The 21,586-nt window shown below is 45.1% G+C and overlaps 1 protein-coding gene across 2 annotated transcripts; it reads left to right on the top strand.

Annotated features, from left to right (window-relative positions):
• The first annotated feature begins 1,157 nt into the window (after nucleotides 1-1,157).
• On the top strand, nucleotides 1,158-21,355 carry LOC109578594 (eukaryotic translation initiation factor 3 subunit C). 2 transcript variants are annotated; one of them, XM_019987964.2, is made up of 21 exons: nucleotides 1,158-1,238; nucleotides 1,376-1,506; nucleotides 3,105-3,170; nucleotides 3,277-3,466; nucleotides 3,865-3,990; nucleotides 4,181-4,235; nucleotides 4,862-4,968; nucleotides 5,366-5,493; nucleotides 12,068-12,227; nucleotides 12,348-12,451; nucleotides 12,905-13,046; nucleotides 13,212-13,337; nucleotides 13,469-13,562; nucleotides 14,516-14,706; nucleotides 14,926-15,150; nucleotides 18,858-19,221; nucleotides 20,326-20,485; nucleotides 20,579-20,644; nucleotides 20,733-20,820; nucleotides 20,916-21,078; nucleotides 21,177-21,355. In XM_019987964.2, the coding sequence occupies exons 2-21, from the start codon at nucleotides 1,406-1,408 to the stop codon at nucleotides 21,257-21,259; spliced, it is 2,739 nt and encodes a 912-aa protein (XP_019843523.2). In that variant the 5' UTR covers nucleotides 1,158-1,238; nucleotides 1,376-1,405; the 3' UTR covers nucleotides 21,260-21,355. The 2 variants fall into 2 exon arrangements, with proteins under 2 accessions (XP_019843523.2, XP_019843524.2); XM_019987965.2 differs by lacking the exon at nucleotides 1,158-1,238 and adding an exon at nucleotides 1,269-1,287.
• The last annotated feature ends 231 nt before the right edge of the window (nucleotides 21,356-21,586 follow it).

Below are 21,586 nucleotides of genomic sequence, written 5' to 3'. Positions count from 1 at the left end.
ATGCACTCCTGGGAACACTCTATGAAGTAGGTTCTATTATGGTCCTTAGTTGGGACAATTGAACCACAGAGAAGTTAGGAAATCTGCCTAGATTCACACACTAATAAGCGACAAAGCTGGGATTAGAATAACAAAGTCCAATCTGAAGTTTGCTCTAAGCCTGGTTCTAAAACCTTGCAGGTAATGGATATCTTAATTAGCTTGACTGTAATCCTCTCAATCCTCTCACAATGTGGATCAAAATATCAAGTTGTGTACCTTAAAGACAGAATTATTTATTTGATGATTATATCTCAATAAAGCTTAAAAGAAGTTGAAAAAAAAAACAACCACCACCAACAAAAAACCTTGCAGGTCATCAGCATCACGTTGGCACTTTAAAAAGTAAACTCCTGATCCTGTGCTTCTAATTCCATAGGTGAGGTGTGTGATGGGGAAACAATGGCAACAGTGACAGACTTTATTTTCTTGGGCTCCAAAATTACTGCAGATGGTGATTGCAGCCATGAAATTAAAAGACGCTCGTTCCTTGGAAGAAAAGCTATAACCAACTTAGCATATTAAAAAGCAGAGACTACTTTGCTGACAAATGTCCATCTACTCAAAGCTATGGTTTTTCTAGCAGTCATATATGGATTTGAGAGTTGGACCATAAAGAAAGCTGAATGCTGAAGAATTGATGCTTTTGAACTGTGGTGTTGGAGAAGACTCTTGAAAGTCCCTTGGACTGCAAGGAGATCCACTCAGTCAATCCTAAAGGAAATCAGTCCTGAATATTCATTGGAAGGACTGATGGCTGAAGCTGAAACTCCAATACTTTGGCCACCTGATGCGAAGAGCTGCCTCATTGGAAAAGACCCTGATTCTGGGAAAGACTGCAAGCAGGAGAAGGGGACGACAGAAGATGAGATGGTTGGATGGCATCACCGACTCGATGGACATGAGTTTGAGCAAGTTCCTGGAGTTGGTGATGGACAGGGAAGCCTGGCATGCCGCAGTCCCTGGGGTCGTTAAGAGTTGGACACAACTGAGCAACTGTACTGAAACGCTGTAGGATCCGGGAATCTGTAGAACGCGTTTAGCCAAAATTACTTCAGGGCCTGCGTGCCGCGAGGGCCACTGGGAGTTGTAGTGACGCAGTGTAGTTCGTCGGCGACTCCCGGAAGTGACGCAAAGGCCCGCCTTCTCGCCGCGTTTCCGCTGCTTTGGTTAAGCAGTGTGACTTGGGAGCTCAGCTGGTACGTATTTTATGGGCCTCGTGCTTCGGGAAGGGGGAGCCGGGTTAGCGTATGTGCGGGGACGGTAAGGGTGGGGGTCTGGAGATGGCGGCCCCCGTCCCCTTCTCGGAGCCCCTGACTTTTGGTCTCTTTCACAGGTCCGGCCGCAGCCTCTCAGCGCCGTCGCCATGTCGCGGTTTTTTACCACGGGTTCGGACAGCGAGTCTGAGTCGTCCCTGTCCGGGGAGGAGCTCGTCACCAAACCTGTCGGGGGTAACTACGGCAAGCAGTGAGTGAGGGCCTAGGCCATGGGGACCATTCGGGGTGGGGGGCCGGAGGTTCAGCAGCCTGGAAGGCCTCGTATACGCCAGAGGAAAGGGGAATGGAAGTGGGGGCGGTGAGAGCGGGTTCTGAGGATGTTGAGAGTTTAAGGGACTGAAGCACTGTTGCGGGGGGAAGATCATAAAGCTTAGGGTGCTGTGAATTGTGGGAATCCTCCCACCAGGCAAAGGACAGAGTTACGAGGTTTCCCACTGGCTAAACCTGTTGAATCAGTAAGAAACCCCAAATACTTGCTTGATGTTTGGGAGTTCCTTGATGTGACTCTGAGGTTCTTAAACGTCTGTTAGTATTTTCCTGTTTTGTTTAGCTGCTAAGTCCTGTCGGGACTCTTTGCCACCCCATGGACTGTAGCCCACTGGCCTCCTCTTGTCCATGGGATTCTCCAGGCAAGAATACTGGAGTGGGTTGCCATTTCCTTCTCCAGGGATCTTCCCACCCCAGGGATGGAACCCGCATCTCCTGCATTAGCTGGCAGATTCTTTACCTCTGAGCCACCAGAGAATCCCCCCTCCTGTTGTTTACCTCCATTTAAATACTCTTCTCCCATCTCTGCAAATTGAAATTTTTTTCTCCCTTCGAAACATTGAAATGTTGTTCCTCAAAATTCCATCATCCATGCCACCTTCGTTATTTTTGTCATATACCTGTGCTTGCTGGGAGGGATTGGGGGCAAGAGGAAAAGGGGACGACAGAGGATGAGATGGCTGGATGGAATCACTGACTCGATGGACGTGAGTCTGAGTGAACTCCGGGAGTTGGTGATGGACAGGGAGGCCTGGCGTCCTGCAATTCATGGGGTTGCAAAGAGTCGGATATGACTGAGCAACTGAACTGAAGAATATATATACATTTCCACTTCAGAGTCTTGTTTCAGCATAAAACTCATTTTTAAAGATGAAGAAAAAGAATCTATATATATCCATATGGATATAGTTCCGTATCTGTGTCACAAGTGGAAAATCACATTACTTGTTACAAAATAGGAAATAATTGGAAAAATTAATAGAATGGAAAGAAAAGAGATATTGTTAGCAGCTGAATTCTGTCTGTGGTGTGGTTTTTAATTATTGAAGGAAAATAACTAGAAATGGAGGTGTCAAAGCCATTGAGGCTCTTTCCTTGTCCTCTCCCACTGTGGGAAATGTTGCTTTCCAGGACCTAGTTCAGGTACCACCTTTTCCATTCATTCTAGGTAAGGTACCTTTTCTCTTGACTTTTTGTAATTCTTAGTGACCTGTGTCTTCACATAATTTTTTTGACACAATAAATAAGCACCTTCATTTGTTTATGTTTGAGGATGGAGACAGTCATTCTCATCCTTGTATGAGTTACAACATTTGACAAACACCCTCACTTGAAGTAAGCTAAGAAGATTGAGTTCTATATGATAAGGCCATGAAGAGGAAGAGTGAAACAGGATGGGTGTGGTAGGAGTGGGCCTAAGTTATTCACTTCCACCTGCCCTGTTGGAAGAGGAAAAGAGAGAGCATTTGGAAAGAGTGGAGTTAGGAACAGAAGTTAATAGTTTCTGTTCATTTCAAATAGGCCATTGTTGCTGAGTGAGGATGAAGAAGACACCAAGAGAGTTGTCCGAAGCGCCAAGGATAAAAGGTGAGGCCGTGGGGAGGCTGGGTGATGGGGAGTCTCTGGGGCAGTGTTGGGTTTTCTGGTTGGTGACGGTGGGCGTGTCCAATGTGGTATTGGGCTCTCAAACCAGGTTTGAGGAACTGACCAACCTTATCCGGACCATCCGTAATGCCATGAAGATTCGGGATGTCACCAAGTGCCTGGAAGAGTTTGAGCTCCTGGGAAAAGCATATGGGAAGGCTAAGAGCATTGTGGACAAGGAAGGTGTCCCCCGGTTCTATATCCGGATCCTAGCTGACCTGGAGGACTATCTTAATGAGGTGTGATTCCTGTGATTACTGGGGGATCCAGAAGGGGACTGTGGACCTGGAGCTTTGTCCTAACCCATATCCAGAGACATGTCTCCTCTCGAGTTGTTTGCCAAATACTCAGTGTTTCCCAAAACGTAAGAAATAGGGGGGTTGAAGCAAGGAGAGGGACTTCTTTAGGCTAAGAGTTTTAATCATACTTATTCTTGTATTACTCTTTTACTTGTGGTTTTGTACTTTTCATAGCGATACATACATAAAGGGTCATTAAGCAACATAAGTTAATATGTGCAGTTATTAAGTAGTAGATATGAATGTAGATACCAAGACTCAACAGTGTGAAGCCTGAAGTTGAGAGAAGACTAATCTCAGATCTCCATTCTCTTTTTCTTCCCTGTTCTTTCCTTCAGCTATGGGAAGATAAAGAAGGGAAGAAGAAGATGAACAAGAATAATGCCAAGGCCCTGAGCACTCTGCGCCAGAAGATCCGAAAATACAACCGAGATTTTGAGTCCCATATTACAAATTACAAGCAGGTAGGGGTGCTAGAGGGAGACTTTTTAAACTGTGGGGACAGTGACCCCCATGACTGAGACAAAAAAGCATTTGCACATCTGAAGTGTGTGGCTGGGGAAGGAATCATGATGACAGCTCTGTGGGGTGGGGAGGGTGGGATGGAGTAGTGGCTGGCAGGCATCCTTAATTTTCTCATTTCCTTCTGTCAAGAACCCTGAGCAGTCTGCAGATGAAGATGCTGAGAAGAACGAGGAGGATTCAGAAGGTGAGTGAGAAAACCCTTAATTGCAATTGGTTAGGAGGTCAAACGGAGAAGGCAATGGCAACCCGCTCCAGTACTCTTGCCTGGAAAATCCCATGGATGGAGGAACCTAGTAGGCTGCAGTCCATGGGGTCTCTGAGAGTTGGACATGACTGAGCGACTTCACTTTCACTTTTCACTTTCATGCATTGGAGAAGGAAATGGCAACCCACTCCAGTATTCTTGCCTGGAGAATCCCAGGGACGGGGGAGCCTGGTGGGCTGCCGTCTATGGGGTTGCACAGAGTCGGACACAACTGAAGCGACTTAGCAGCAGCAGCAGAAGGTCAAAAGACTTTCCTGGTGGCTGAGCAGTGAAGAATCTATCTGCAGTGCAGGAGATGCACGTTCAATCCCTAGGTGGGAAGATCTGCTGGAGAAGGAAATGGCGACCAACTCTAGTCTTCTTGCCTGGGAAATCCCATGGACAGAGGCACCTGCCTGGCTGCAGTCCATGGGGTCTCCAAAAATAATGCGATTGAGCACAAAGCACAAGGAGAGCTAAAATTTGGGGTTTCCTTGGCTTGTTGTATTGGTTGCCATTCACCTCTTCCCCCTTCTGTTTTTTTCCTCTCTCCCCTTCCCTACCAGGCTCTTCAGATGAGGATGAGGATGATGATGGAGTCACTGCTGCAGCTTTTTTAAAGAAGAAATCAGAAGCCCCTTCTGGAGACAGTCGAAAGTTCCTCAAAAAGGAGGTTAGAGCCAGGGTTACACTGAGGGGTGGTTTGCTTGCTCTGGACCATGCTTGGGTCTCTGGGGAGAAGAATAGACTCTCAGGGGCCTAGAGTTGGGAAGGGTGGGGATTAGCCGAGTATGGTCTCAGGACAGGTTTCCTTTTCGATTAGAGCACAGAGTGACTTGGAATCAGGAGTACTAGATTCTGGTCCCACCTCTGCCTCTGGGGAGCTTTGTGTTCCTGGAGCAAGTCACCACTTCTCTCTGGGTCTTGGTGGACCAATCCAGCTCTTAATGTCCTGATTCAACCACTCATTCTGCTCCGAAGAATCTTTAGAGCACGGGTCAGCAGGGAGAGCAGAGATAGCACCAGTCAGTCTTCCCATTGTCTTTCTTCTGATCTTTTTTTCCTTTAAGGATGAAGATGAGGACTCAGAAGAGTCAGAGGATTCAGAAGCTTGGGATACAAGTTCCACATCTTCTGATTCAGACTCAGAAGAGGAAGAAGGGAAACAGACTGTGCTGGCTTCAAGATTCCTTAAAAAGTAAGAAAAGTAGTGGTACTGCAGGCTACAGGGAAAGGGCAGGAAGCCTTTAAAGTCATCTTGAAAGTTGTTGCTCCTTCTCTGGAGTCCCACTTATTTATTTTCCCTTTCAGTTTTAGTTTTTATTTATTTTTACAGTAAAACATGTTTTATTGAAGTATAGTTGCTGTATAGTATATAAGTTACAGATGTACAATACAATGATACGTAATTTTTTTTTTTAAAACTTTATTTTTGCCTGCACTGGGTCTTGGTTGCTCGTTTGCTTTCTCTAGTTGTGGCGAGCAGGGTCCACCCTCTAGTTGCAGCGTGTGGGCTTTGATTGCGATGGCTTCTCTTGTTGCAGAGCATGGGCTCTAGGCACGTGCTGGCTCAGCAGTTGTGGTGCACAGGCTTAGTTGCCCTGCAGCTGGTGGAATCTTCCCAGACCAGGGATTGAATCCATGTCCCCTGCATTGGCAGGTGGATTCTTAACTATTGGACCACGAGGGAAGTCCAGTGATCCATAATTTTTAAAAGTTAACACTCCCTTTATAGAGTATAAATATTTGCTCTGTTCCTGATGTTATACAGTATGTCCTTGTGGCTTATTTTGTACCTGGGCAGCAGAGGATGAGATGGTTAGATAGCATCACTGACTCGCTGGAATGTCAACAAACTCCAGGAGATAGTGGAGGACAGGGGAGCTTAGCATGCTACAGTCCTTGGGGTTGCAAAGAGTCGGACGTAGCGAGTGAGCCACAAAAACAAAGTAGTTTGCACCTCTTATTCCCTTGCCCCTGTATTGCCTCTCCCCCTGTGAGGTCCTTTTAGGTTGCAGAGGCCAACAGAGGGATCTCAAAGTCAAGTGTATTAGTTGGCTAAGGTTATGAAGCTAATGTGTCTTGCAGATGGATTTGAAGGCTCCAGTGTCCAGATACTTAATGACAGCAATACTCACTGCCTGTGGACTGTTTTATCTTTCTTTGATGCTGATTGTTGTTTACTTGCTAAGTCATATCCAACTCTTTTGCAGCCTTATGGACTGTAGCCTGCCAGGCTTCTCTGTCCATGGGGATTCTCCAGGCAAGAATACTAGAGTGGGTTGCCATTTTCTTTTCCAGGGATCGAACTTGTGTCTCTTGCTTGGCAGGCAGATTCTTTACCTCTGAACTACCAGGGAAGCCCCTTAATAACTGTGTAATATTGGATAAACTATCTTTAACATTTCCAGTCTTCAGTTTTCTTATTTGTAGAATGGGGTGGTACTTGACCCTGCCTTAAGGATGCTTGTAAGAATACAGCAGAGTGGTACACCCCCACAGCCCAGGACTGGGGTTGGTGAGTCCTCAGTGATAGCTGGTTCTCTTGTCCCTCTTCTGAGAACTTAGTACATAGCATGTAGACTGCAGCAAGCCTTCCTGAGTTTTACTAGTACCGTTACAGAGTGGGAGAGGAGTCTGATTGGAATTCTGGTCTTAGCCCATTCTACTTCAGTTGTTGTCAACTCGGGTGAGTCACTTAACCTTCTTCGATCCTTCTCCTTCCTCCTTTGAATTCAGAGTGATAGCTATGCCTGCGTAGTCTGCAGGAGTCAAGTATCAAGCTCAGTGATAACTGGCAGGAATACTGATGCTCTAAGGGTTGCTTTTCTGCTTTCAAAAGTTGGAATTACATTGCTTCAGGTGTTAGTGAGTTCTGTGACATTACAGGAATCTAGACATAGCCATTTTACTGCGAAACATTTTTCATTGTGTGCTCCAGGGAGCAACTGTGGTCAGGTTCAGGGAGTGTGGTATATCTCTTTGTGTTTTTTTAATTCCAAACACTTCTGACACCAATATGTGTCAGTTTTTTTCTCATACCAGTTAGTTCTCCAACTCTGTGGACACCAGATGGGTTTTCAGTACTCAATTCAGTTCTGGCACTAACTCCCCAAAGTTAACACAGACCCGACAAGACTCCTGCCACTTTAGATGCCAGTTGTTAAGTTCCAAGTTTGACTCCTATACTTCTGGCCAACCAGTTCTAAATTCAGAGAGTTCTCACAGCCCCTTCCTCTGGTTCAGTAATTTGCTAGATCAACCCACAGAACTCAGGAAAGCTCTTTACTGTTGTTTTTGTTTGTTCAGTCGCTAAGTCATGTCTGACTCTTTGCAACCCCATGGACTGCAGCTCTCCAGTCTTCCCTGTCCTCTGCTGTCTCCAGAGTTTGCTCAAGTTCATGTCCGTTGAGTCGGTGATGCTATCCAACCGTCTTCATCCTCTGCTGCCCTCTTCTCCTTTTGCCTTCAGTTTTTCCCAGCATCAAGGTCTTTACTTACTGTTACCAGCTTGTTATAAAGGATACAACTCAGAAACCGCCAAATGGAAGCACTCATAGGGCAGGATGTGGGAGAAGCAGCATGGAGCTTTGATGTCCTCCTCTCTGAGCACACCATCCTTCTAGCACCTCCGTGGTTCACCAGCCAGGAATGCCTCCATCCAGACTGTCATGTAGGGATTTTTATGGAGGCATCATTATGTGACCATGATTGCTTAAATGGTTGACCATTAATCATGGGCTTCATTTGCAGTCCCTCTCCTGTTCCCCAGTGGTCAGAAGGTGGGGCTGTAAGTTCCAACCCTCTGTTCATGCCCGGGTCTTTCTGGCAACCAGCCTCCATCCTGAAACCTTTCTTGAAGCCTGCCAAAGCCTCAGAACGAAAGATGATCCTATTGCTTGGGAAGTTCCAAGGGATTTAGGAGCTCTGTGCCAGGAATCGAGGACAAAGACCAAATACATATTTCTTATACCACAGTATCATATTCCTTTCTCAGAGGATTTACAGCCATGCATCAGTTAAGCAAATTCAATCTGCTTAACTTTGTTTTATTAACCATCTCTTAAGTTCGCTTTACTGTGAAACTCATCTTTTATGCTTGTTGACATCCTGTAGAACTGTCACCCTTATTACTGGTTCATAGCTTTTGTATCTCCTTTATGGGTTTGTCTTTCAGTAGTTGGGTATTGACGTCCCACTGTTCAGGCCAGTGTGTGTCAGTGTCCACTTCACCTGTGTGCTGCACAAAGGCACAGGGTCAAGCTGGACTGAGGAGACAAGTTTAGGCTATCACAAGAAAAGAAAGCTACAAACCAGTATCTTTCATGAAATTTAAATTTAAAAATCCTCAACGAAAACCAAGAGAGGTTTGACTTTGCAAATTATTTTTCAGAATAATTACTTTAAGATTGTGAAGTGTGAAAGCCTCTCAGTTATGTCCAGCTAACTCGTTGCAACCCCAAGGACTATACAGTCCATGGAATTCTCCAGGCCAGAATACTGGAGTGGGTAGCCTTTCCCTTTTCCAGCGAATCTTCCTGACCCAGGAATCAAACCAGGGTCTTCTGCTTTACAGGCGGATTCTTTACCAACTGAGCTATGGGGAAGCCCTTTTTTTTAAAAAAAGATTAATCCTGTCTTTATTAATTTTTCACTTTAGAGATTACCCTGGATAGATTTTTTTTTCAAATCTATGAAAGTTTACTTTGTACACCTAACCTCACCCAGAGCCCCCCTCCCCCCAAAAAATTTTTTTAAGATTAGATTTATTTAAAATTTAAATGTCAGTGGTCTAGTTAACTATGGAATCCTCAAAGGTCTTATTGACATTAAGAGCTTTTGGTTTTGTGGTGTTAAAGGATAATTCAGATACACTGTTTTATTTGTGTAACGAGGTAGACCAATTTTTAAGATTGGTTTCCAAGCTAGGACAAAAGAGAATTTGTATAAGAAAGAGGAACAAAGAAGGGAAGAACCACAGACAGCTGTGGGAATATTGAATTTTGTTTGCACATTTGTGTGTGTGTAAACTCATTAGCTATCTAAGCCAGCCAGGGTTGATTTCAGTTCTTAATGGATTATCTAGAAACAAGACAGGCTGTCTCCTGTAATGTCTGCCAGCATCCTTTCTCAACATCTCCATTTTAAGCCAATCTATACCAGAATTTCTCAGCTTTCATCTTTTGGTCAAAACAAACACATAAACAGGTTTAATCTCAAGAGCTTCAGTCTCTTTGATGTAATAAGGGTAATAAGGTTGTCTAGCAACATTAAAGCACCTGGATATTAGGTAGTGGGTTTGGGCAGAAAATATGAGGACAGTCACAGATATAATAAACATTTAGGATCTTTCGTCTGTTTAATTTTCTAATCAGGCTAAGTCTGTCTAGGAGAATGTCATTAAGAAGTCAGTTGAGTGAACTTTTAATCAAGTGGCTGTTTTCTTAATTGATTTTTTTCCCAAAATATTTATCCAGGTACAGTAAATTGTTATTTACTGCACATCTTTATTTATTAACCTGACTGACCAGTATTTGAAATCAGTTTTGTTTTGGATTAATTCTTTTTCTTTTTTAAAAATTTTTAGCTGAGACACATGGCTTGGGGGAATCTTAGTTCCCCAGCCAGGGATCAAACCCATGCACTTAACAGTATAGGCTCAGAGTCCTAACCGCTGGATTGTCAGGGAATTCTCTATTTAGGGTTAATTCTTACTTAAGGAATTTTTTAGTTTGGGGCTAAAATTTTAAATTATTTGTTATTTTGGACCATACTGGAGATAAATTATAAATCACATGTTTGTGTTTCTGAATTTGTAGTTGGGATAGAAATTCTTAAGTACAAAGTGAGGAAATCTAGTATGTGTATGTCTAGCAGCTCTAGATAAGAGTTGTGGTAAAGAGGGTGTGGAATGGTCCTTTTCAGTGTAGTTTTGTTGTTCATTCGCTAAGTCATGTTCTGCTTTTTGTGACCCCATGGACTGCAGCACACCAGGCTCCGCATTCTACATTATCTCCCAGCATTTGCTCAAATTCATGTCCATTGAGTTGGTGTTGCTATCTAACCATCTCAATTTCTTAGTTGTGTATTTAGGTAGAGGTGTATCTGGTAATGTCCTAGAAAAGTAGATTGTATGTGTTGAATATATACCTGAGAGCAGAAATATTAGTTTTCTGATCATTTCTAACAAGATTTGAATATACCAAGGTATACTCTGCCATAGGGGAGAGGTCAAGTCAAATTTTAGGTCTTTCAGTTAGAATTGCATAGGGTGAGAGTTCATCATGTTTTTGATATGTGAATCACAGTATCTTCAGGGTTTAGAGTAAAACTTTAGGCCAAGGAAGATTAAATTCTTTTTAAGTATAGACAGCATTGATTTTTAAATAGCATTAGGTCCTGGGCTTCACAGGTGGCCCATTGTGGTAAAGAATCCCCCTGTCGGTGCAGGAGATGTAAGAGACATGGGTTCTCTGGAAGATCCCCTGGAGGAGGGCATGGCAGCCCATCCCAGTATTCTTGCCTGGAGAATGCCATGGACAGAGGAGCCTGGTGGGCTGTGGTCCATAGGGTCACAGAGTTGGACACGACTGAAGTGAGAGCACTCAGGCACACACACAGGTCCTTTGATCTCAGAGCTTTGGGTATTGATGATGCAGACCAGACAGTTTCAGCTTAATGAACATGCTTTACATATTTTCAAAGGACTTTGCCTATGAAATGAATTTTTATTAGAGAATATTGCAATAGTACAGAAGGGAAACCAGTAAGCTTTTATTTAGAGTTAAGGCACAGGGAGTTCCTGGTGGTCATATGGTTGAGATTTAGCACTCTGACTGCCATGGCCCAGGTTCATTGCCTGTTGGGGAACCATGATACCACAAGCAGTGCAGCATGGCAGAAAAAAAAAAACTTACGGCATAATTTTTTTGGCCAAGGTAAAGTTTTAATCCAACTGGAAAATTTATAAACTATTACTAAAATGTAGTCAAATCTTATAAGCATTTAAAATAAAATTTATTTGTAAATGTTTAAATGTATAAAGTTTGAAATAATTTGTCCCTGTCATTTGGCTTATTATGAGTATTAATGTTTAATACCTTATTATAAGTATTTGGTTTAATATAAGTATTAGAATCTGGAGATAGTTTCAGGCATCAGGTGGGTTAAACCCACTTCGAGGTAGCCAGTGTTCTTTCTCTCTTAGGGGCAGCGGTACATTTTGTTGTATTGAGCAGTTTTGTTTTTAAAATTCAGAATTTTTTATTAATCATTCATCATAAGAGAGGAAAGAAGGGTAGGGGGAAAGCAGCCAGTCTGGGAACAGCAAAAATAATCTTGCACTTTTTTTCCCTAAGCACTGATTTTAAACTAATTAGTCGGTTGCCTATAAAAACCTAGTCTGGACAGAGCAGCTAGTACCAGAGAACATGGGTTTTTTGGAAAACCTCCGAGCTCGGTTGTGAAGCAGCATGACAGGCTGTTTCTGTGTCTGTGGCAGCGTAGTTAGCATCTCTGTATTCTTAAACCAGGCCAAACCTTTCCCTTCATGAGTTTCTCAGTGTGATCTGGTAACAGACCTTGGCTAGTAGCCTGACAGATGCAGCTGCTTAGTAGCCCTTACTTTGGCGATGGTTATAGTTAACCGTAGGTCATTCTTGTAGAGTGTAACTTGGACCCAGGTTTAGGTGGAGAAAAAGAAGTTTGTGGGAGGGAAATGCCTCAGGTGGAGAGGGGACTGATCTTTCATCTTCTCCTGTGGCTCTTGGCAGGGCCCCCACCACAGAGGAGGACAAGAAGGCGGCTGAGAAGAAACGGGAGGACAAAGCCAAGAAGAAGCACGACAGGAAGTCCAGGCGCCCGGACGAGGAGGAGGAAGACAATGAGGGTGGCGAGTGGGAGAGAGTCCGAGGTGGCGTGCCCCTCGTTAAGGTGAGGATCTTAGAACTAAAATGAATGGGGAACCAGTCTGAGAGAGCATATGGGTGCTGTCCATGTCAGATTTGCGAGAAAAGTTACGGCAGCCTGCTCATGGTAACGTGTGTTACTTAGGAAAAGCCAAAAATGTTCGCCAAGGGAACTGAGATCACCCATGCTGTTGTCATCAAGAAACTGAATGAGATCCTGCAGGCACGAGGCAAGAAGGGAACTGATCGGTAAGATTCGTGGGCCTGGGCTTCGTGATTACAGGGTGAAAGCTCATTTTCTCTTGAGATAATGGAGCTGGAGGTTGGTGGGGAAATAGTGCTCTTTGGGAAGATCTGTGTGTGGCTACAGTAGAAGGACTGAAGTAGTTGGAATACTCCCGGTCCATTGTCTGCTAGTTGCATTCCCTTTGACCTTAATTCAGTCACTTAACCTTTGGGGGCTGTTTCCCCATTTATAAAATGGGAGTAATGCTCACCTTCTTTAGTTGTTCCATGACTGAAGAGGATGGTAGTTTGCATTATTCCTATTTCTGTTTGAAATTTATCAAGGAAAAGCAAGTGTACAGGTGGTGAGGCTGGGGGTGGGTGTTGGAAAAAAGGTTGCCTTGCTTGTCTGAAGAGGACAAGGTGAGGCTTTTTAATGTGTCTCCTCCTCCTCACCCAATTCTCTCCCCCCTACAGTGCAGCCCAGATTGAGCTGCTGCAGCTGCTGGTTCAGATTGCCTCTGAAAACAACCTAGGAGAGGGCGTCATCGTCAAGATCAAGTTCAACATCATCGCCTCTCTTTATGACTACAACCCCAACCTGGCTACGTACATGAAGGTAAGAGTGATACCGAGCATCCCAGGGTGGAGCTGGTGGGTCGTGGGAAGGGGCCTCGTGTCTCAGTACTCAATGGCTGAGGAAGGCCCCTGGATTCCTGGGGAAAGGCACGTGGGAGGCATCTGCTTGTTCCACCTGCGCACCTCAACTGCCTTCTCTTGGCAGCCTGAGATGTGGCAGAAGTGCTTGGACTGCATCAATGAGCTGATGGACATCCTGTTTGCAAACCCTAACATCTTTGTTGGAGAGAACATTCTGGAAGAGAGTGAGAACCTGCATAACGCAGACCAGGTAAAGAGGGGATTCGGCACCTAACTGGAGGTGTGTGTTGTCTGCTTTGGGAAGGCCCGTCGGAGACAGAAGGGTTGAAAGCTAGGACTGGAATGTGGACTAATTTATTTCCTTCTTTGCCTTCTCTTCAGCCATTGCGTGTCCGTGGCTGCATCTTAACTCTGGTGGAACGAATGGATGAAGAATTTACCAAAATAATGCAGAACACTGATCCTCACTCCCAAGGTGAGCCTGAGAAGGCATGGGCATCAGTGGGAGGAAAAGTACAGGGGTTAAAATGAAGGATTGTACTTAAGAGTGTTTGGGAAGCCAGCCCTTCCTTACTCCAGCATTCACACCACAGGGCCTCTGTAAGATGCTGGACCCCACTCCCACAGCTTGTGATTCAGTGGGTCTGGATGCGGCATCAGATTTTGCATTGCTAACGTGTTCTAAGTGGTGATGCTGTCTGCAGCTTTGAGAACCACTGGGATATGATCTCTGTCCACTTGACTTGTTTGGCTTGCATGCCTTAGGCTCTAGGATGAAGAAATACAGGACGTTTACACGGTAAAATGTGAGTGTCCACCTATGCCCACCAAGTAAACAGTGTTACTATGGATGAGAAAGCCTGTGGCTTTCATGCTCGTGAAGCTTACATTTCGATGCTAAAGAAAGGCAGTTCTACAGGAAAAAATGAACAAGGGACTTCCCTGGTGGTTCAGTGGCTAAGGCTCTGTACTCTCAATGTAGGAGTTCTGGGTTTAAATTATCAGGGAACTAGATTCCACATGCTGCAACTAAGACCCGGAACAGCCCAATAAATAAATTTTTACAATGAACCAGTTATAGATAGTGTAAAAATTCAGGTCAGGACCTGTAACAGAGGATGACACAGGTGGTGGCCGGCTTGAAATAATGCTTGAAGAAAGCATCTTTAGGTAGGTAGGGCCCATTTGAGGGGAGAGCTGAATGAGGACGAGGAGTTAATCGGGAGGAGTTAGCAGAAGAGAATGCCTGACAGAAGGCTTGGAAAGTGAGCTTAACATGTCCCAGGAGAGTATGGTGTTTTGAGCGCACAATGGGCACACTTTTCTGATGGGTACAGAAAACAGAGAGGTTGTTGGATTGATGAGGGATGAATGGTTGGGGAGGCCTGGGTGCCTGGCTAAGTGGAGGGTGCGTGCTCTCCCTGCCAGAGTACGTGGAGCACCTGAAGGACGAGGCCCAGGTGTGCGCCATCATTGAGCGTGTGCAGCGCTACCTGGAGGAGAAGGGCACCACTGAGGAGGTCTGCCGCATCTACCTGAGGCGCATTCTCCACACCTACTACAAGTTTGATTACAAGGCCCATCAGCGGCAGCTTACGCCCCCTGAGGGCTCCTCAAAGGTGAGTGCTCAGCCGCCATGTCAGAGGGCAGGGGGTGTGTCCACTGGTTCTGCTCATCTGTTGGGACTTGATGACAGATTTCCTTTTCCCTGGGGACTGTCAGGTGGAGCAGAGACGGAAACCCCGAGGGATTAGGATGAGGCAGGGTGGAGTCTCGTCTTTGGTTGCTGAAGCCAGAGCCATTTAGAACCATTATCTTTGCCGTATCTCCTCCTCCAGTCTGAGCAAGATCAGGCCGAAAATGAGGGTGAGGACTCAGCTGTGCTGATGGAGAGACTGTGCAAGTACATCTATGCCAAGGACCGCACAGACCGAATCCGCACGTGTGCCATCCTCTGCCATATCTACCATCACGCCCTGCACTCCCGCTGGTACCAGGCCCGGGACCTCATGCTCATGAGCCACTTGCAAGACAACATTCAGCACGCAGACCCACCAGTCCAGGTAAGATGACAGGGAGGCGCTCTGGCCCTGGGAAGACCAGGCTGGGCCCTGTCCTCTCTCTCTGTTCGGGCGGGGCGGCTCAGTTGGATCAGCCTCTTGTCTGGCTGATGCAGATACAGGGAGACGCTTGGTTCTTCCCGGGTGCCATCGTTCTTTGGTTCTCCTGCACGTGGCTTCCCAGGTGGCCCAGTGGTGAAGAGTCCACATGCCAATGCAGGAGAAAGGGGTTGATCCTGGGTTGGGAAGATCCCATCAAGAAGGAAATGGCAACCCACTCTAGAATTTTTGCCTGGAGAATCCAGTGGACAAAGGAGGCTGGAGGGTTGCAGTCCATGAGATTGCAAAGAGTCAGAAACGACTTAGCAGCTGAACAACTTTGTCAATATTTAGTGTTGTTGGTCTTTTCGGTTTTGGCCATAATAGTAGTTGTCTAATGGCGTCTCGTATCAGTTTGTGTTTCCCTGGTAACTATTGAAATTGACTACTTTTTAAGCTTTGTTGGCCTTTTGTTTTTTACATAAAATGTCTTGTCAACTCCTCCATCCCTTTCTTTTAAAGGATTGTTCATCTTACTGAGTTGTAGGAAATCTTTATATATCCTGTAGATCAGTCTTTTGTCAGATAAATGTTTTCCAGATATTTTTCCAGTCTGTAGTTTTCCTGTTCACTTTTTTAACCATGTGTTTTGAATGTACATAGTCAAAATATCAGTTTTTTCTCTTACAGTTATTATTTTGAAAATTCTGTCTATAGAAACCTTTGCTTACTTGTAATTCATAAAGATATTCTTTTTTTATTTTTTGGAAGTTCTTATGGTTTTAGCTTTCACATTTAGATCTATGATTTTTGCAAATGGTGTGAAGTCAGGGTCAGACTGTATTCTTTCCCCATTGTATTGCTTTGGTGCCTTTGAAACCAAAAACCATATGAAAAATTACATGACCTTGTAGGTATATTTTTGAGCTCTTTATTCTATGCCATTTCTTCATCTTTTTGTCTTTCTTTATGCCAGCCCCTACTGTCTTGATTGCTGTTCTTTTAGAGTAAGTCTTTGAAGTCAAGCCATATGACTTCTCTGACTTTGTTCAAGTTTGAACCTTTCAATCTGACGTGTTATCTCTTCATTTAATTTCTACAACTTGTCTGCAGTGTCTTGTGGTTTTCACTGCATAGATACTACACATCCTTTTAAAAATTATTCCTGAGAATTATATGATTTTTGATGCTTTTATAAATGTAATTTTTAGCTTAAATTTTTATTTTGGCTGGCTTGTGGCTTGTGGGATCCCAGTTCCCCAACCAAGGATTAAACCTGGGCCGTGGCAGTGCAAGTACCTAACCACAGGACCACCAGGAAACCCCTCTTAATTTCATTTTTTCATTGTTAACTACAGGTATTTAAAAATACAGTTAATTTTTTCACGTTTGGCCTTGGATCCTGCCATTTTGCTAAATTCACTTTTAGTCTGCTGCTACTAAGTTGCTTCAGTTGTGTCCGACTGTACAACCCCACAGACGGCAGCCCATCAGGCTCCCCCGTCCCTGGGATTCTCCAGGCAAGAGTACTGGAGTGGTTTGCCACTTCCTTCTGCAACGCATGAAAGTGAAGTCGCTCAGTCATGTCTGACTCTTCGAGGTCCCAGGGACTGCAGCCTACCAGGCTCCCTCTGTCCATGGGATTTTCCAGGCAAGAGTAGTGGAGTGGGGTGCCACTGCCTTCTCCCAGTTTTAGTCTAGCAGTCTATATTCAAGGATTCAAGCAACTGCAGATTGAAGGCATTGTGGGGGGAAATCCAGAAAGTTCCAAAAAACCAGAATTTGCCTTAACTGGTAATATTTACAAAGCACTTATAATTCTATTAGTTGTTACAAGTAATCTAGAGATGATTTGAATTATTTCGGAGGATGTACCATGTATATGGATTTCCCAGGTAGCTCAGTAGTAAAGAATCCGCTTGCCAATGCAGGAGACACGGGTTCGATTGCTCGGTCAGGAAGATTCCCTGGAGGAGGAAATGACAACCCACTCCAGTATTCTTGCCTGAAAAAAATCCCATGGACAGAGGAGCCTGGTGGGCTGTAGTCCATAGAGTTGCAAAGAGTCAGACAACTGAGGTCACACACACTGTAAATATACAAATACTCTGTCATTTCATGTAAGAGACTTGAGCATCTGCAGATTTTGGTGTTGGGGGGATCCAGGAACCATCCCCCATGGACACGGAGGGGCAACAGTATTGGGTCTAGTATTTTATAAATTACTTAAGATTTTTTGCTGAATCATGTTATCTGCACATGGGAACAATTTTATTACTGTACCAGTCTTTATGACTTCTTTGTTTTTAATTTCTCTTCTACCATATTACAATGATTCAAATATCTAATACTTAGTGCTGAATAGAAGTGAGAGCAGCCATCTTGCCTTGTTCCCAGTCTTAGCAAGGAAGCAGTGAACATCTCACCATGTAAAATAATGTTAGCTCTAGTAGTTTTGTAGATAGACTTTCTCAGATTGATGAAATTCTCTTCTGGTCCTAGCTGGCTGGGAATGTTTGTCCTTAATAGGTGTTGAGTTTTGTTAAAATGTTTTCCTGTATCTGTTGAAATAGTGCACAGTTATTTTGCCATTATTCTGTTTATATGGTAAATAACCATGATTTAGATTTTTATACCAGTCTTTCTTTCCTGAGATATATCCTACTTGGTCTTGCTGTATTATCTCTTTTATATATTGCTGGATTCTGCTTGCTAGTGTTTTTTAAGGCTCTTTGTATTTTAAGTTCGTGACTGATATTGATGTTTATATTTTTGTTGGTCTTTCCCCCCTGCCAAAATCTGTACTTAAACACTGCCTACAATAGTCCCTATCTTAATTATTGACAAGTCTATCTTTTCAATTGCCTAAGCCAGAAACCTTGCAGAACCTTCTTGATTCTTGTTTTTCTCTCATATTCCACATCTGATTCCCCAGGCATTTGTGTTGAAAATCCATATCTGATCACTTATATCACTTCCACTCCTGCCCTTTGGTCTAAGCCACTGTTAGCTTCCTGGTCTCTCTGCTTCTGCCCTTACATCTCCTCAGGCTGTTCTTTATACAGCAGGCAGGGTAATCCTATTGATAAAGTCAAATTATATCACTTTATTTGCTCAAAACTTTCCAGTAGTTTATCATCTTAAAAAATCTTTAACATGGCTTACAAGGTCCTGTACTTGCCCAGTTTCTGATCACATCTTTTACCAGCTCTATTCATATGGGACTCCTTGTTCCTTGAATATGTCTGGCACAGTTCTTCCACAAGGCCTTTGCATTTACTTTTCCTTTTTTCTAAAATATTCTTCTTCCCCCAGATACTTGCATGACTTGCTCTTTTTCTATTTGGTCTTTATTTTTAAACATCACCTTCAAAATGAGGCCTTCCCTAGTTATCCTGCATAAAATTGTGAGTTCCCACCACTGCTACCACCACACAAAGTCCCTTCTTAACGCCTCTGCTTTATTTTTCTCCTTAGCATGAATCACCACCTGTGTATTATGGCTATTTTGTCCTCCACACCCCTATTCCTAGAGTGTAAACTCCATGGAAGGGCAGGACTTGGTCTGTTTTGTGTCTGTCCTAGCCCACAGCGTAGTCCTCGATGTCTGTTGTACGTGTGACGATTGCCTTGTGGCCGTCACCTCTGAGTGCATCGCCCTTCGCTCCTAGATCCTGTACAACCGCACCATGGTGCAGCTGGGCATCTGTGCCTTCCGCCAAGGCCTGACCAAGGACGCGCACAACGCCCTGCTGGACATCCAGTCAAGCGGCCGGGCCAAGGAGCTTCTGGGCCAGGGTCTGCTGCTGCGCAGCCTGCAGGAGCGCAACCAGGAGCAGGAGAAGGTGGAGCGGCGCCGGCAGGTGCCCTTCCACCTGCACATAAATCTGGAACTGCTGGAGTGTGTTTACCTGGTGTCAGCCATGCTCCTGGAGATCCCCTACATGGCCGCCCACGAGAGTGACGCCCGCCGACGCATGATCAGCAAGCAGTTCCATCACCAGCTGCGGGTGGGCGAGCGGCAGCCCTTGCTGGGTGAGTGGGGGGCTCTGGCGCAGCAGACTCTGCTCGTTTGTTCCTTCACTACTTGTGATCAGAGGATTGAGACGCTACAGGGAGTAACTTTCCCTCAGAATGGTTTAAACTTTCTGTGACCTGATTCCAACAATATTTTTAAATTACTGTAAACTTACATAGTACTGTCTGACGCTAGATGTTTTATAAATAGTAATTTTTTTCATTAGTAATAATCCTATGATGTAGATACTATTATGACCCCCTTTTTCCTGATTAAGAAACTGAGGCATAAAAGTTAAGTGACTTTACCCAGGGTAAACACAGCTGATATGTGTCTCTCTGACATTTTCTTCTTTCATGCATGTTTTTCAGCTAATGAACTAGATCCAGGGCATTAAGAGTCTAGCATTGGCTCCTTTGCTTACTTCGAAAGATCCAGTCACTCAGTCCAGAGGTTTTTGCAATTTCACTGGGAAAAGAGTTTGAACTGCGTCCTTCCTGTGAGGCTGGTGCATGGAAGGACTTGGTGACTGAGCCAGGCTTCCTGCCCACGCCACGTCCCCTTACGCACTTGCCCTCTGCCGATAAGTGTGTGGTCGTGTTAAGTGCACGTGCACTTGAGGCACCTTTTGTCTGGGCTCTGGAGTGGTGCTTTGTGTTTTTTCTAATTGGAAAATTTCCAGTGAAAATCTGTGTGTCCAGCGTCTCTTAGGGCTTCTTAGTTCATTCCCCGCCTCTCTCTACTACTGCCCGCGTGAAACCAAAAGTAGAGAACAATTGAGATGTTAGACTTTTTTTTAGGTTAGTGAATCTTGTAAGAACCTGATGAAATCTCTGGACCCTTTCCTAGGAAAAGGTACATAAGGGTGCACACAGCAATTTGTCAACGTTTTCAGGGAACTGACCAATCCCCTGAGGCACGTCATGGACTGATTTAGTCTAAATAAATTTATTCTGATACTCAGTGACTTGTACAGTCACACGGCTACTTAACCGAGAGCAGGGAGAGTCTCAGTCTGGCTGTTGGCTCTCCTGGCCCGGGTTCCTCCTTAAACAGTGCTTGTGGGTACAGGACCCTTGTCCCAAGTTTCCCTAGTTCCTGCCTCATTCCCAACCTTTCAGGCCCCCCTGAGTCCATGAGGGAACATGTGGTTGCTGCCTCTAAGGCCATGAAGATGGGCGACTGGAAGACCTGCCACAGTTTTGTCATCAATGAGAAGATGAATGGCAAAGTGTGGGACCTTTTCCCGGAGGCCGACAAAGTCAGAACCATGCTGGTTAGGTGAGCCGAGAGTGAGATCCTGGTGGGGGGAAAAGAAAAGACCGGTTGGTCTTCTCTCTGACAGTCTCCCCCTTTGCTTCCTTCTCCCCACAGGAAGATCCAGGAGGAGTCACTGCGGACTTACCTGTTCACCTACAGCAGTGTCTACGACTCCATCAGGTAGGATGGGCCCTGGGGAGACACAGGAGCCCCAGGTTGTGGTCACGGATTCTCATCGCTCCCTGCTCTGGGCCTTCTTTCTCCCCAGCATGGAGACACTGTCCGACATGTTTGAGCTGGACCTGCCCACGGTACACTCCATCATCAGCAAGATGATCATTAACGAGGAGTTGATGGTGAGAGCCAGGGGTGGCGCCAGGGCAGGTGGTGTCATAGAGAGTTCGGCATGGAGGAGACTGATCCGACCCTTGCTCTGCCTCACTCTTATCAGGCCTCCCTAGACCAGCCGACGCAGACCGTGGTGATGCACCGCACGGAGCCCACTGCCCAGCAGAACCTGGCCCTGCAGCTGGCCGAGAAGCTGGGCAGCCTGGTGGAGAACAACGAGCGGGTGTTTGACCACAAGCAGGGTACCTATGGTGGCTACTTCCGAGGTGAGTGCTCCCACCCCCTGTTCGCTCTCAGGATCTTGGCCCCCTTCCCGCCCCTCCGTTGGCTCTCACCACCTCCCCTCCCCATCTCTCTCCTGCAGACCAGAAAGACGGCTACCGGAAAAATGAGGGCTACATGCGCCGAGGTGGCTACCGCCAGCAGCAGTCTCAGACGGCCTACTGAAGGCTTGACTTCTGTCCCCAGTGCCCTAGACAATTCACCCTTTAGGTCCAACCACACTGCATTAAAGGTCTGTCATTAAAGGTCTGTTTAGAGTTACTGCAGTTCCTGGTTGTCTGCATGTTGCCAGAGGTTGGCACGTGTGTTAGATGCATTTATTTGCTAATTATGTTTCTAAGTTTCTATCCCGTGACAGGCACAGGGCTCAGGATTCAGGGTAGACTTGGGCATATTCCCGACTTCATGAGCTTGCTGCTCTTTGACATTTGGCAAAAAATGGTAAAAACATAAGTTATAACAGGGTTTAGTTTGTTTTTTTGAAGGTGGTGG

This window comes from Bos indicus, chromosome 25 (assembly GCF_029378745.1).
Source record: "Bos indicus isolate NIAB-ARS_2022 breed Sahiwal x Tharparkar chromosome 25, NIAB-ARS_B.indTharparkar_mat_pri_1.0, whole genome shotgun sequence".
NCBI lineage: Eukaryota > Metazoa > Chordata > Mammalia > Artiodactyla > Bovidae > Bos > Bos indicus.
Note: the sequence above shows the minus strand (reverse complement) of the source record. Positions and strands in the feature narration are given on the sequence as shown.

Coding starts and splice junctions, on each gene's coding strand:
- LOC109578594 (XM_019987964.2), top strand. CDS start 1,406: ATGTCGCGGTTTTTTACCACGGGTTCGGACAGCGAGTCTGAGTCGTCC. Junction 12,452..12,904: donor GGCAAGAAGGGAACTGATCG/GTAAGATTCGTG, acceptor TCCCCCCTACAG/TGCAGCCCAGATTGAGCTGC. Junction 20,645..20,732: donor AGTGTCTACGACTCCATCAG/GTAGGATGGGCC, acceptor CTTTCTCCCCAG/CATGGAGACACTGTCCGACA.